Here is a 14948-nt window from a genome sequence, read left to right on the forward strand (position 1 = left end):
GTTCAGTCCGACGATCTTTTGCCTCCTAAGCAGAAATATCTGCCGTGTTCATCACTTTCTGCAGCCTGGCCACCCTTGCTTTTCAGCAGTAATTGGGCATCTCTTTCGTAGGCAGCTCTTGCTGAATGTTATCCATAAGGAGGAATGCCTGACATTTTTTTCTCCATGAGGACCGAACTTGAATTTGAACAGTTAAAACTCTGAGCCAGTGTCTTGTCTAAAGGGTATCACAGTTTTTTTCTGGGGAAAGAGGTGGTGGAACTCAGCAGTGGTACTCAAGACCGCACAGTGATGTCACATTGGGTCAGCTGGAACAAGGGAGGAGTTTTTTAAAGTTTAAATCACCCTTGGCAAAAATGGTCACATGGCCGGTGGCCCTGCCCCTGATCTCCCAACAGAGGGGAGTTTAGATTGCCCTCCGCACCACTCGGCGGCGTGGAGGGCAATCTAAACTCCCGTCTGTCTGGAGATCAGGGGGGCAGGGCCACTGGCCATGTGACCATTTTTAAGAGGTGCTGGAACTCCGTTTCACCGCGTTCCTGCTGAAAAAAAGCCCTGGGTATAACTCTGTCTTGCGAGACATCTTTCTATTAAATCCTTCCATTCTAGAATGGATGTACTCAAGTTCTCTTACCCTGCCTTGTCTTTTTTTTTAATAAAGAAGAAAAATATTTAATACAAGAAATGATAAAACCATAAAATACAAACAAGAAAGGGATTAAAATTAAACCATAAAAGAAATGATCAAAATAACTCTTGGCAAATTGTTAAAAACCCAAGAATTACAATAAACAAGCATTCAAACTTTGTTGCATTGGGGGGATTACTTCTTTGGCATTTAAAACATCTAAAACTGGTTTCCATATTTCATCATATTCAAATAAAGGGACTACCATATGCAAGTTCCCCAAAAAATGGATTGTGCATAATCCTACCCAACAAATATTGCTCCCAGATTTGTCGAGAGGGAGCTGTACATTTAACTTTGTAAGCAAGAGTATATTGCTCTTCTCCTTTAGAACAGCTTAGCCAGACACATCTTTGACCGTCCTTGTCATTCAATTCCACATATCATTTGTGCCTAAAATATTTATTTGTGTTTACTACATTTTACCCTGCTTTTCTCCCCAAGAAGGGGGGTGGGGGGACAGTGTGGTTTGCATCATGCATTTTATCCTCACAACAACCCTGTAAGGTAGTTTAGGCAGAGTGCGTGTGGCTGGCTCATCCAAGTAAGCAAATGAGCTTCCATGGCAGAGTGAGGATTTGAACCTGGGTCTCCTGAATCCTAGTCCAACGTGGTCACCGCCACACCAGACTGGCTCTCAACAAGAGTATGGTAGTGTCCTAAGACCTGGTGCTGGTTAGATTCTTGAGTTCATAAAGGCATTTATTTTCCAATAAAATGTTTTCAGGAGTCATCTTCCACCCAGTTGTATACAGGGAGACTCCAGTGTAAGTGTGGTGCGTGTTCGCATGACGGAAAAGAGCTTCTGTGCTTGCAAATGTGTCTGCACCATGCATGTCCTTGCACCTGCGGAAACTGCTGCAATCTCTCAGAGGATTTTCTTTCTAAAGCAGACCTGAGCATATTGATCCTCCCAGGCCAGTTGGATCTACTCAGCAGTTCTCTGAGGTCTTGCGGGGAGAGAGGACCTGAGGTCCTTTAAGGGGAGGTGCCGGAAAATGAACTGAAATGAACTGCAGACTCGGGGACTGAGCTATGGCCCTTCCTGTTTTTGACGATGCCCCCATAATCAAAGATTCCAGGCAGCAGAAGTTCGTGACCCTTCTTTCTTCTGTGCCTCTCGTTTCCTGCTTCTGTGTGAGACGTCGTGTGTCTCGTTTTTTGGAATAAAGCACATACCCTAAATAAGAAGTCACCCATCTGGTTTAAACGCAGCCAGCTCCGTTGAGTCTAGATCTGGAGGTATCCCAGTTTGCTCATCCAATCAAGAAGGGTAGTCTAAATAGAGATGCGGAGGGAAAGCATTCTTAAGAAGCTTGCTCTTAATCGGTACTAGGGAGTTAGCTATCTATAGGCGCTCTGTGTGAAAAGCGATCTTTTCATGGAAAGCGCTAATCCCTTGGAGGAGACGGAGATATGAGCTCATGCTCTTGGCAAAGGCCCTTTATTTACTGGTGTGTGGCTGCAAAAACAGGATGTCATCAGCTGTGTTTGAGTCGAGTGGCACCTTAAAGACCAACAAGATTTTTAGGGTATAAGCTTTTGAGAGTCAAAGCTTGAGCTAGCTGAAACCACCTTCGTCAGCTGTGTGTGTTTTACTGGCATACGGTGTCTCCATCTCTTAGAGCCAAACTACAAGTGACGCCTGACACAGGTCAGACACTTGTCAGCTTCCCTCAAGTTTTGATGGGAAATGTAGGCATCCTGGTCTTGCAGCTGTAATGGAGAGCCAAGCTGTAAAACCAGGACGCCTACATTTCCCATAAAAACTTGAGGTAAGCTGACAAGTGTCCGACCTGTGTAAGGCATCACTTGTAGCTTGGCTCTTAGACTATCGTCTTTCTCAAACACTGATACAGGAGGCTTTTTTCAAAAGAAGAACATTCACAGAACAGAGAAACAGCTGGAAAAATTAGTAGATTTGATGGTGTTCGTTGCTGTAAAAACATTTTTGTTAGATGAGCATCCAAGGATTAATTTCCCATGTTCGGACCTTCTTACACAAAGCTGTTCCTGTTTCTCCAGAGCCCCTGTAGGTTCACTAAGCATGCAAGTCCACCTTGGTTAAGTTGAACGGAAAACACACACCGGTGTTCAGTGACGGAGAGCCTCATTTCCTTAGCAAATGGAATATTTTATTTATGTTTATTTATTTATTATTTAATGTCATTTATAGTCCACCTTTCTTATTGAGACTCAAGGTGGCTTGTGTACTGTGAGATTAGTACAGTCAGTTTCAAGGACATTTCAATAAATGATTCAATGGGGTATATACAATGCAAAATTGCAAAGACATGACATTAGCAGAAATCCAGTACCGGCTTGAAGAAATACTGAAACGGTGCTTGAGCAGTTATCAGACCGCTCTTACTTATTTTTTTATTTACTTTGGACTTTTATTCCGCCCTCCCCGTGGCAGGCTCAGGGCGGATTACAACAAATTAAAAACACCATATAATTTTTGCACCACAAAACAGGAAAAACATTTTAAAACATCCAACAGCACAAACATACAACAGTGTAATAACTAGATGGCAGCAGTCAATTTACGCTAATTAAAAAGCCAGGATGACGGACAGCTCTAATAGAGAGGGTTCAGATATTTCGCTTCTCCTCTTTTCAGCCAGTAGGGGCCCAACCTAGCCTCGACCAAATGCCTGGCGGAACATCTCTGTCTTGCAGGCCCGGCAAAACGATAGCAAGTCCTGCCGGGCCCTGATTTCAGCAGACAGAGAGTTGCACCAGGTGGGAGCCAGGACTGAAAAAGCCCTGGCTCTGGTTGAGGTCAGGCGGGCCTCCCTGGGGCCAGGGACCACCAATAGTTGTTTCTCTCCTGATCGGAGTGTCCTCTGGGGCACATATGGTTATCAACATAATAATATTCAAGTTATATACCGCCCTTCAGGACAACTTAATGCCCACTCAGAGCGGCTTACAAAGTATGTTGTTATTATCCCCACAACAAACACCCTGTGAGGTGGGTGGGGCTGAGAGAGCTCTGAGATAGCTGTGACTGACCCAAGGTCACTCAGCTGGCTTCAAGCGGAGGAGTGGGGAATCAAACCCGGTTCTCCAGATTAGAGTCCTGCCGCTCATATCTACTACAGCAAACTGGTTGATGGTTAATGCAAGCCACAGAGTACTGCTGTGTGGAAAGTGAATAGAGAGCTTTCGCTCTCTCTCCCATAATGTTAGAGCTCAGGGTTCTACTCAATGAAGTTGACGGGCAATAGGTTCAGGATAGCAAAAAGGAAATACTTCTTTACTGAACGAGCCGTTAAATTGTAGAATTGACTGCCAGTGGAGGTAGTAATGGCCGCAAGCAGAGTTGGCTTTAAAAGGGGGTTAGACTGATTCCTGGAGGAGAGGTTCATGAACCTCCATATTCAGAGGCAGTAGAGCTTCTGAATCTCCGTTGGAGGCAACGTCAGGGGAGCACCTCAGCCTCTCTGCCTTGTTTGTTGGCCCCGCAGGGCAACCGGCTAGCGACTTATGATACGGGATACTTGACTACGAGCCGTTGTTCTGATCCGTCTGGGTCCTGCTTATGTTGTTAGGGTGGTGAGACTGAAATCTGCGACCTGCTGTTTCTGGCACACCTCCAGGCAGTCCATGAATGTGCATCGCCTCCCCCACCCAGTGCCGGAGTGAAACGGGATAGCATTTCTAACGAACAAAATTGAGTTAATCCCCTAATGCAGGTTTCTCTGTTTCCACAGGGATTTATTCAGTGGAACTTGTAAACGACAGCCTGTACGAGTGGCACGTCAAACTTCTAAAGTAAGCACTCCAGCTCAGAAACTTAGTTCAAACCAGTGGCAGCTTCTCAGACTTGTCTATCGGGCTGACCCTGTGTTCTCCTTTTTCCTTTGTCACAATTCCTAGGGTTGATCCTGATAGCCCGTTACATAGTGATCTTCAAGTCTTAAAAGAAAAAGAAGGTGTAGAATATATTTTACTCAACTTCTCTTTTAAGGTAAGGAGGAACAAGTCAGTCCGGTAGAATTTGCAGAGGTGTTCAAAGCAGTGTCTCGTACATTTCCATGTGGGGAGTTATTCCAAAGATTAATTTGGGCAGGGGGGGGGGGGGAGTCCATGGGATCCTGTTTCTGCAATGAAAAAATTAGTGTACCATGTTTAGAACGGCTTGTTTTTAGGATAACTTTCTGGATCTGCTGGTTTTTTTTAGGATAACTTTCCCTTCGACCCTCCGTTTGTGAGAGTGGTTTCTCCTGTGCTTACTGGTGGGTAAGTTCTCCCCCCCACCCCCGCCCCAAACTAAAATAAATCAGAGATGATGATCTTCAGGGATTGAAATCCTGCTGCAAAGTGAGGATTTAGCAAATAGATTTCGTGATCCTCTGTTGCTGCTTTATGTAGGAAGGTTTATCACCGCCCTGAACTGATCCCTCTATTGACTGTGCGAGAAGTGCTTTTTGGAGAGCTCTAAGCCCAGTTCGTACGTAAGCTGGATTTTGTCCAGTCGTTAATGCCACTCCCGTGCCACGCTTCATCACTTCAGATTGGTGCATTGGCTCCTTGCCCTGGCTGCAGACAGGATACTTGAACTTGTATTGGAGAGCTTCCATGTCTATGAGCAGAAATGTCTTATGATATAACCTTTAAAGGACTGTACTGTTTCCAGAAACACGTGTAGGGAGGCAAGCGTGTACCTTGCATGTCTGCGGCGCTGCAGCAGTCGGGGCAAACCTGCCAGCACGGCAACAGTTTTCCCTCCTGCCCGCATGCTCTGTGTGCAGGCATCTCCAGATACACAGCAGGCTGATTCTGGCTGCTTAGGACAACTGCCTTAAAAAGCAACCATGTTTTTAAGTGGCCGCTGTTACTTAGCTTGATTTCTGTTCTCCTCAGAAGTCTTTTTTTTTTTTAAGAAAACCTGTAAGCTGATCCATAGAAAACTTCAGTAAAATGTTGACTTTAATTTATTGGAGGGGTGGATTTGTTATTATAATCAGCATAAAATTCCAGACGTCCCCCCTCTCTCTTTTTCGTCCCATTCATGCTTTAAAAATACTTGATGATCAGTTAGGTGACCAGCCCGTTTTCTGATCAGTCAGAAGGACAATGCTTGCAGCTGCTTGTGGGACGGATAAATCTTTCCCGGTGCCCTGCAACGTGCATAACTTTAGGAGCAATTACGTGATGTCTTCCCATAGGAAGATGACGCTGATTTTCTGCTCAGGCATGGCGAATAGAAACCAGACCTGGTCAATGCTTACTTTGCTCAGAGGCTCTTGCTTTCGAAGCTTTTTTAAAAATGTTGGAAAGCGTACTTTAGTGAACATATTTCTGCGCAGAGAAGATCGGGGTTTACTGGGAGACCTTGAGCCAGCTGTGCGCAACCTTTCCTACTTCAAAGGGTGGTTGTAAGGAAGAGAAGGGAAAGCCACAAACACCACTCTGGGATTTTGTGGGGGGGAAGTGTGGGGTGTTTAAAATGTGATAGACAATTACATTTTGTACAGTGAGCAGCTGTTTTCTTGCCGTATTCTCAGCCAGTTTGGTGTAGTGGTTAAGAGCAGCGGGACTCTAATCTGGAGAACCGGGTTTGATTCCCCACTCCTCCGCTTGAAGGCAGCTGGGTGATCTTGGGTCAGTCACAGCTCTCAGAGCTCTCTCAGCCCCACCCACCTCACAGGGCGATTGTTGTGGGGATAATAATAGCATACTTTGTAAACCGCTCAAAGTGGGCATTAAGTTGTCCTGAAGGGTGGTATATAAATCGATGATGATGATGATGATGATGATGATGATGATGATGATGATGATGATGATGATGATGATGATGATTTTCTGTCCCACAGGTATGTGCTTGGTGGAGGTGCATTGTGCATGGAGCTTCTTACTAAACAGGTGAACACAGAGACAGAATCTTGCCCTAAATCATTACAGTTCTGTGCAATTGTGGGTTGTGATCGGGGCTGCCAAGTTCATTCTCTCCCTCTTACATGCCAAACAGGACTCAGAATGGCAAGTAATTTGGGTGCTGCCAGTTTAAACGATGTTTCCGCTTGGCAGGGAAGGGATTTCCAGGGGTGGGGGGCTCCCAAGATCTGCACTGGGCTCGTGGTGGGGAGCTAGGGAGGGCAAGCAAGCTTTTCCCCCATAGGAAGGAAAGACTTGAATCTGTTCAGAAGGCGGTGAAAGGCAATGAGGCTGGTCATCCAAACACATGCGGTTCAGCCAAAGGAAATCCATCTCCGGAGCGCCATCTTCCACCAGCTGCTGACTGCAACCTTGTGCTGGGTCAGAGTCAGAGTTGTCTTTTCCGTTTTCCTTCTAGGGCTGGAGCAGTGCCTACTCCACAGAATCTGTCATTATGCAGATCAACGCTACGTTGGTCAAAGGAAAAGCCAGAGTTCAGTTTGGAGCAAATAAGGTAATTCTAGGGCAGGGCGATTTCGATGACGTCGTTCGCTCTGTGTACCTTGCTGTTTTTTAGCATCATCTTTTATAACCACAGTGTGCTCTACATGAGGCTTTCCTTGAAAGCACTTGGAAACTTCAGTCAGTACAGAATGTGGCAGCCCGGATGTTGACAAGTGGGTCGCAGGGACCACATTGGTCCAGTCTTGGTCTATCTGCACTGGCTCCGAATTTGTGTCTGGGCCCCATTCAGGATGCTGGTATTGACCTTTAAAGCCCTGTACTGCTCGGAACCAGCATGCCCAAAGGACTGCCTACCCCTATACAATCCTACCCGACCACTAAGTCAGTTTGGTGGTGATCCCTATGACAATCACCCTGTGAGGTGGGTGGGGCTGACAGAGCTCTGGGAGAGCTGTGACTGACCCAAGGTCACCCAGCTGGCTTCAAGCAGAGGAGTGAGGAAATCAAACTCGGTTCTTCAGATTTAGAGTCCTGCCACTCTTAACCACTACACCAAACTGGCTCTCATGTCAGTTTTGTCAAAGAGCCGCTTGTGGTTTGTGAGACTCAGCATCATTGCTTTAATAATAATAATAACATTCGATTTATATACCGCCCTTCAGGACAACTTAATGCCCACTCAGAGCGGTTTACAGTGTTATTATTACCCCACAACAATCACCCTGTGAGGTGGGTGGGGCTGAGAGAGTTCCAGAGAACTGTGACTCGCCCAAGGTCACCCAGGCAGACAAGACACAAAGTAAAATAAGTAAAAACCTGCTCTCCTGGGTAAAACCCATTGGTTTTGAAGTAGATACCTCAGGCATAGCAAAGTTCAAATTATAAACGTTGCGTAGGATTCTCTAATGTGTATTCAAATGGGCCCACTTGCCTCCAGTTTTAGGCCAGCATGGCTGAAGGCTTTGGCTTGGCCACCTCCTCTGGATCCTAATCCTGGGCCTGATTGATTCATAATTGCCTTTGCCTGTGTCCTTCATTGGGCAAAGCACTAAAATCGGTGGCTTCTTTCTTCTTTCTTCCAGAACCAATATAATCTAGCAAGAGCACAGCAGTCCTATAAATCTCTAGTACAGTTACATGAGAAAAATGGTATGTATGGTATGTATGTAAGGTGTGGTAAAACTCATAGTTTTGTAAGTATAAACATCAGAGGAGAGACACGCCCCTCCAAAAATAATTCTCTTTAAAGCCCACTCTATTCTCAGTGGCTCAGTTCAGACCATTGTTTAACTCGGACAAGCTTGAGAGACCAGGATTCAGCTTTGCAGGCGATCATTCGCATCATGGTTTGCCTTGACAAATTCTGCCTCTTCTTTGCCTTGGCAGTGTGGGGGCAGGGGTGGGGAGAAGATTTTGAGTCCAGCTCCACCTTAGAGAGCAATTCGATTTTCAGGGTGTGAGTGTTTGAGAGTCAAAGTTCCCTTCGTCAAAAACTCACACTCTGGAAATCTAGTTGGTTTCTAAGATGCGGCACGACTCGAAACTTGCTCTTTCAGACCAACACAGCTACCCACCTGCAACTATCTTGAAAACATAAATCTGCCTTACATGGACTTAAATCCAAGATCTACCCAAGCTGGCATTGTCTGTTCTCAGACTCTGTTGGTCTATCCGGATCGGCATCGTCTGTTCTGACTAACCGCAGCTCTCTTCAGTCTCAGGCAGCAGCCTTCCAGATCACCTACTGCCTAATCACGTTTAACTGGAGACGCCTGGGGTTGAACTTGAGACCTTCTGCATGCTAAGCAGCTGCTCTGAGCCACAGCCTCCAGCCTCGCAGTCACACAGCACACAAAGCCATCCAGACCGATTGCAGTTGGTCGACCAGTCGGTGGTTTTCATTTCCTGGTCTGACAGATCCCAACTACCTGGAGTTAGAGGAGCAACCCATGTTCAGGCAGTTGCGCCAGGCATCCTTTGTTTAATTAAACCATGGCTTCATGTGCTGTCTGAACTGATACAGCGTGTATGTAGTTTTCACGCATCTCCAACGTTTTCTTCACAGCCTGAGCCTCCCCAGAGCTGTTAACTAGACTGCGGGGCATCCATGACCACAAAAGCTCCTTTCTCCAAATATATACTGGGCCCCTGCCAAAACTTAATCTCTGGATTAAGATGACACCATTACTGATGAGCAGGCCAACAAGAAAAGGGTGGCTTTGGGGGGTGAGAGGAGGTGGTTTGGTTTCTGGTGTGTTAAATGATTGGGGGTGGGGGGAGAATAAAGATGATGTTTTTTCCATCTCTAGATCGTAGATGGTGTAAAGTATCTAAGGATCCAAAAAAGCTCTGTCTTAGAAGTTTTGATAATATAAAAATGTAGACTTGGCTTTAAATAACAGAAAGGCAAAATGGATACGTTCTGTAACTGGCTGACTGTTCTAGTGTACGGCTGCCGCATAGGAAACAAACGTTGTATGGGACCACATTTGTAATTGAATAATCTTTCCCAGTCGCAGAACGGGATTTTGTAAGCACGGGATTCTGCATCTCCAAGGCATGACAGAACAAATAGACCTTTTTTGTCCAAACAGTGATTTGCCCAGATCGTCCAGGCACTGTGTGAGTGGTTGGCAGAGCTTGGATCTGTTCGGTGTGGTGCTTTGTTGAGCCATTTAGACACATGAACAATCACATGCTTGCAGCCCTTTTCCTTGCGCTAACTTCAGTAGATGCAGAAAGTGTTGGTCCTACAAGAGTATTGCATTGTACAATACAGCAGTAGAAAAGCCTCATGTCTGTCAAGAAAAAAAAAACGGGCCTTGGTCATTGCTGTTGAACTCTCACAGATAGCGAATCCTTTGTATTTCCTGCAGGCTGGTTCACACCTCCGAAAGAAGATGGTTAATTTTGTAGACTTGCGTACCTTTGGACCAATGTCAACAAAAAAGATTTTCCTTCCGACACAGATTCAAGCTATGAATGCCCCTGGAACAGCCATACTGAAGATTCTAGCTAATAGATAATAGTGGGTAATCTGTTGACCGGCGCATCCAGTATAAGTTATAGCCGTACAATTCTGCTCCCGCCGCTGAGTACCTTGGACTAAACCGATTGCTGTATTGCCCCTACGGATTACGCCTAATATGGCCGATCTTCCCTCCTTACTAAAAGCATAAGATTCTTCAAACCAGGCTGTTGGCTTACTAAAATACCAATTCAGTAGAAAACTTCCCACCCAGTACTTTTGTATGCACTTATTTTTTTCCAGACTGCAGAGAAATGCAATATATTTTATTTACAGCCAATGAAGTTTAACAACATTAGTTTAGTAATACGTTACAAAGCTTTTTTTCAGGTCTTGTTAAAACCAGTCTATTTTTTTTTCCTCCCTCTGGCCTAAAATTGAAAGCATTTGTAGTATTGCCAAATTCACTGATATATAGGAAAACTGTATGTTAAATCATTAAACTCTTTTTTCCCCCCTTGGCTGTGTTGAGGATATGAACTGTTTCTGGGAAGAGACTGCTCCTCGGATGTCTCACTGCTTAAGCAAAGCCAGGCTATGCCGATAGAACTTTGCGACTAGTCGATTCCACTGGAGCGATAGTTTTACTGGACTGTTCTGCTGTTTGGCTTCTATTCCTCCTTCACAGGAAGGAGACCGTAGGTATAAAGCTTGAAAGTTATTTAAAGTACTAGGAAACCTTCATTTAGGCATTCAGTTCTGTTAACGGGTCGTTGCAATCCTTTGTAGGCTTAATGAACTTCTAAAGTGATCAGCACAAATCAAGAAGACACTCCTTTTCATTACAAAGAAAAAGGTTTTTTAAGCAAAAGCAACAGTAATGAGTCCCAAGAATCTCTTGATTCGGAATTTTATTTTATTTTTAAATGTTGCTATAGCCATGCGTGGTTTTGTTGAAAAACTAATGAGAATTGCTTTTCCTTCTAGGAAATGAATCTGGGTTGGTAACTACTATATGTATCTCATTGCCTTACCTTTTAAAAAAATAAAATCAGGGTTGAGGGTTTTTTGGTAGTTTTGTTCACAGGAACTGAATTAAAGGTATAAGCACTTTTCTAAAAAAAAAGTCCTGACTTGTCTCCCCTCCCTTCCCTTCTCTTTGCCCCCACTTGAAAAATATCAAGAGTATGCTTTTCCTCAATTGCTGAGGGGGCTTCAGGCATTTGGTCATATATGCTTTTTTTCCCACTTGGAGGAACAATTTACAAGCATTTGACCCAGTGAAAAGGCTGTTTCACATAGTCTTCTCGCAATGCTTTAGCCGACTTCCCTGCCTCTCTGCTTTATTTGGTTGTACCCATTCAGTCATATAAAAGCCTGTTAAATCAAAGGATGAATTCTGTAAACCTTTTTTTTTTACAGCTCTTTTTAAATCCTGAGGTGATAACCTCTTTTTGAATACATTATTGAATTCTTTAATATTCTAATGGACTAGCAGAACAACAAGTGCACACTTGGCTATGCTTTTTTAGTTTCATTTTTCATTGCAGAATTATTTGGCAGTGTACAGTAATCTGTAAACTTGCATCAAGTTTATGAATAAAGAACCATTTTAAGAATTCTGTTTCCGCTTAGTCTGCATAAGTTGGCTTTCAACCACTTGGAGTGTAGCATTTTTCATGGCGCTGGTGTTTGTAAAGATGAAGAATAATACGCCGTTTTTATATTTAATTTTATCTTTTGCTGTATGTTTAACATTAAATAATGTATATAAAGGGAAGAGGCGAGCTGCTTGACTCGTAGGGACTGGAGATCTTTGATGCTTCCTCCTAGCTGTCTTATGACAAGATTCCTAAAATATTAATCCGAAGCAGAGACTCCAAAAGAAAATGTAATTTGGCGGCTTAATATTTAGATGGCAATTTTTTTTTAAAACGCCAAGGTCTATAAGAAAGCAGGTTTCCTTTTCTGCCATTGTAGAATTAGAAATAGGAACAAAAGAGAGATGGATCTTTAATTTTTAAAATACATAAAGATCCCCCTCCCAATTCTTCCTACTTCTGATTCTAATTCATGGAGGGTAGGTCTATTGGTGGCTACTAGCCATGGGGAGTCCAGGGAATCCCCGCCTCCAGAGGCGGTAAACCTGAATTCCAGCACTGGGGAAGGCCTTAGCTTCTATGCCATGTTGTAGGCCCTCCAGGCTGAGACTGGATGCTGGACTAGACGGGCCACCGGTCCGACCCAGCACAACTAAGTATTTTCAAGCATTTTGCTTATTTTATTTACTTTGTTGATACTCTCGTTCTCCCCAAGGGGACCCAAAATGGCTCACAACATTCTCGCCTTCTCCTTTGTATCCTCCCAACTACCATCGTTTGAGGTAGGTTAGGCTGACTGCATAGGACTGGCTCAGGGTCACCCAGCAAGCTTCCATAGCAGAATGGGGGATTTGACTCTGGGGTCTCCCGGATCCCAGCCTGACTGCACCATTCTGGCTGCCTTTATAAAAATAATAACAACATTCGGTGTATATACTGCCCTTCGGGACTACTTAACACCCACTCAGAGCAGTTTACAAAGTTTGTTGTTGTTATCCCCACAACAACAATCACCCTGTGAGGTGGGTGGGGCTGAGAGAGCTCCTGGAAGCTGTGACTGACCCAAGGTCACCCAGCTGGCTTCAAGTGGAAGAGTGGGGAATCAAACCCGGTTCTCTAGATTGAGTCCTGCTGCTTTTAACCGCTACACCAAAGTGGCTCTTCAGTTTCTCTGGACTGCAGGAACAAGCACAGAGGGCAGGAAGCCAGGGTGTCAGGCAGGACTGGTGAAGGTCAAAAACCTGCCCCCATGGTCAAAAACCTGGTCAAAAACCTGCCTCCTTGCTGACATCAAGGCTTAAGGAGAATCAGAGGAGAACTCGTCCCCTAGCTTGTAAGGGAGCTCAGGATATCCAGGGCCACAACTCCACTTGAAGCCAGCTGGGTGACCTTGGGCTAGTCACAGTTCTCTGGAGCTCTCTCAGCCCCACCCACCTCACAAGGTGTTTTGTTGTGAGGATAATGATAACATGCTTTGTAAACCACTTTGAGTGGGCATTAAGTTGTCTTGAAGGGCGGTATATAAATCAAATATTATTATTTTATTATATATCTAGGGATGCAGTGGTCAGTATACCTAGTGGGGAGGGAGGAAAAAATCCTTTTACATTCTCTCAAAATGGCTCCTCTGCCCTCCACTCCTGCCCACTTGCTTTTCTCTCCAGCTTGCTGGTTCTGGCCACTCCTGCCACCGTGCAGCGGGGGAGGGAACAGGTAGGCAGAAGAAGCAAGTCTCAGCTGCCCCCAGCTGCTTTTCCTATCCTGTCCTGGTTGGTGGTTGCCACCATCTTGCAGATGTTACATACATAAAGATGTTGGTCTCGTGTTCAGGTAAACCTCCGCCACAGTCTTTTGACAATCTACAGAGAGCTGCTGTAGCACAGTGGTTAAGTGGTTCAGCTGCAAATCAGCACTCGTTCGACTCCCACTCCTGCTTTGAGCTCAGCAGGCGGCCTTGGGTAAGCCACTCCTCTCAGCCCCAGCTCCCCAGCTGTATTGTGGGGATAACAATAGCACTAACTTATTCACTGCTCTGGGTGAGGCACTAATCTGTCTAGAAGAGCGGTATATAAGCACAGTTATTATAGCATAGTGAGTGGTTGGGCTGTGAATCAGCGTTCTGCTGGTTTGACTCCCACTACTGCCATGAGCTCAGCAGGCGGCCTTGGGTAAGCCGCTCCACTCAGCCCTAGCTCCCCAGCTGTATTGTGGGGATAATAATAACACTAACATGTTCACCGCTCTGGCTGAGTCACTAATCTGTCTAGAAGAGCGGTATATAAGCGCAGTTACTATTTTGAGCAAGGCAGATTTTTCTGCAATTGTAGACATTGCTAGTCCCTTTAGGTGGATTTTGAAGTGCTGGAGATACGACAACCCTAATGTGGGAATGCTAAAAGACACAAAAGATTCTCTCTGGGCACATGGTATTCTTTATACAGTGTAGCATAAACTAGGGAAACTTGTACATTTAGACTGTAAAAGCAATTAAAACAGGTGTAATCTCCACGCCACTGCTGTGTGTTTATTATGGAAGACTTGAAAACAAACTACATACAACTGTTTTGTGTGAGGCAGGGGGGGGGAGGGGAATTATTATGCTTTTAAATCAACTCTGCAACAAAAGGAATCTTGTAAGTTTACATAGCTGTTGATTTCAACCTGCATGACTAGTAGAAATACCACAGGTGAAGTCCATTAGTGCATTGCCACCTGTTGAATTACAGGCTGTCAGATCCAAAGAAAACTTGCCAGCCTTTGCATTGTCAACTGAAAGCATTTCTTTTTTCTTGCTCACAGCAACCAGGTTGCAACTTAACACCAACAGTGCCTGTCAGCCCCTTAAACACAGCAATGACTGGCAAGAACAGGCCTTATCTTGTAATGTCTCATGTTCTGATGAACTCTAAAGCTCACACACAGCTTTTTGTCTTTTGGATTAGTTGTCATACAAAGGTATCCTGTAGTAGAGTTTCCCTCTGAAATTCAATAATCCTTTTCTTCTTTTTGGAGTCAGTTTCTAATCAATTCCTTTTTGAACAAAGAGAAATTTGAAGACAGGCTGGGAGGGTTTGCAAGATTTCAGAATTTCACTCTGCAAATGCTCAGAGGCAGGCAATGTCTTCCCCAGCCTTCCTGCCAGAGTATCACCTTGGGGTGTGTAACATAAAGCATCTGCAAGGGCTGAAGTTACAAAAGAGTGCAGTGATTTTTCTTAGAAATCCTGTTGTTTATAAGAGAGAAAGCAGAATCTGGTGCTATCCAAAAAAGTGAATTTCAGAGAGAGAAATTCTTGACCCCATACCAACCCCATCACGTACACTGTGGCTCATTTCTGGAT

The 14948-nt window shown here is 44.6% G+C and overlaps 1 protein-coding gene across 2 annotated transcripts in view; it reads left to right on the forward strand.

Moving 5' to 3' along the window:
- The window catches only part of UBE2Q2 (ubiquitin conjugating enzyme E2 Q2), a 30505-nt gene extending 18879 nt beyond the window's left edge, over positions 1-11626 (forward strand). Inside the window, exons 7-13 of one of the 2 annotated variants that reach the window (XM_055002647.1) lie at positions 4408-4468; positions 4574-4664; positions 4878-4936; positions 6514-6562; positions 6993-7088; positions 8122-8197; positions 9916-11626. In XM_055002647.1, the coding sequence (XP_054858622.1) occupies positions 4408-4468; positions 4574-4664; positions 4878-4936; positions 6514-6562; positions 6993-7088; positions 8122-8197; positions 9916-9947 (464 nt within the window). In that variant the 3' untranslated portion in view covers positions 9948-11626. The remainder of the gene's footprint in view (positions 1-4407; positions 4469-4573; positions 4665-4877; positions 4937-6513; positions 6563-6992; positions 7089-8121; positions 8198-9915) is intronic. The other variant, XM_055002648.1, reaches the window with a different exon arrangement.
- Positions 11627-14948: the final 3322 nt, after the last annotated feature.

The sequence above is a fragment of the Eublepharis macularius genome, chromosome 18 (genome assembly GCF_028583425.1).
Source record: "Eublepharis macularius isolate TG4126 chromosome 18, MPM_Emac_v1.0, whole genome shotgun sequence".
In the NCBI taxonomy this organism is placed as follows: domain Eukaryota; kingdom Metazoa; phylum Chordata; class Lepidosauria; order Squamata; family Eublepharidae; genus Eublepharis; species Eublepharis macularius.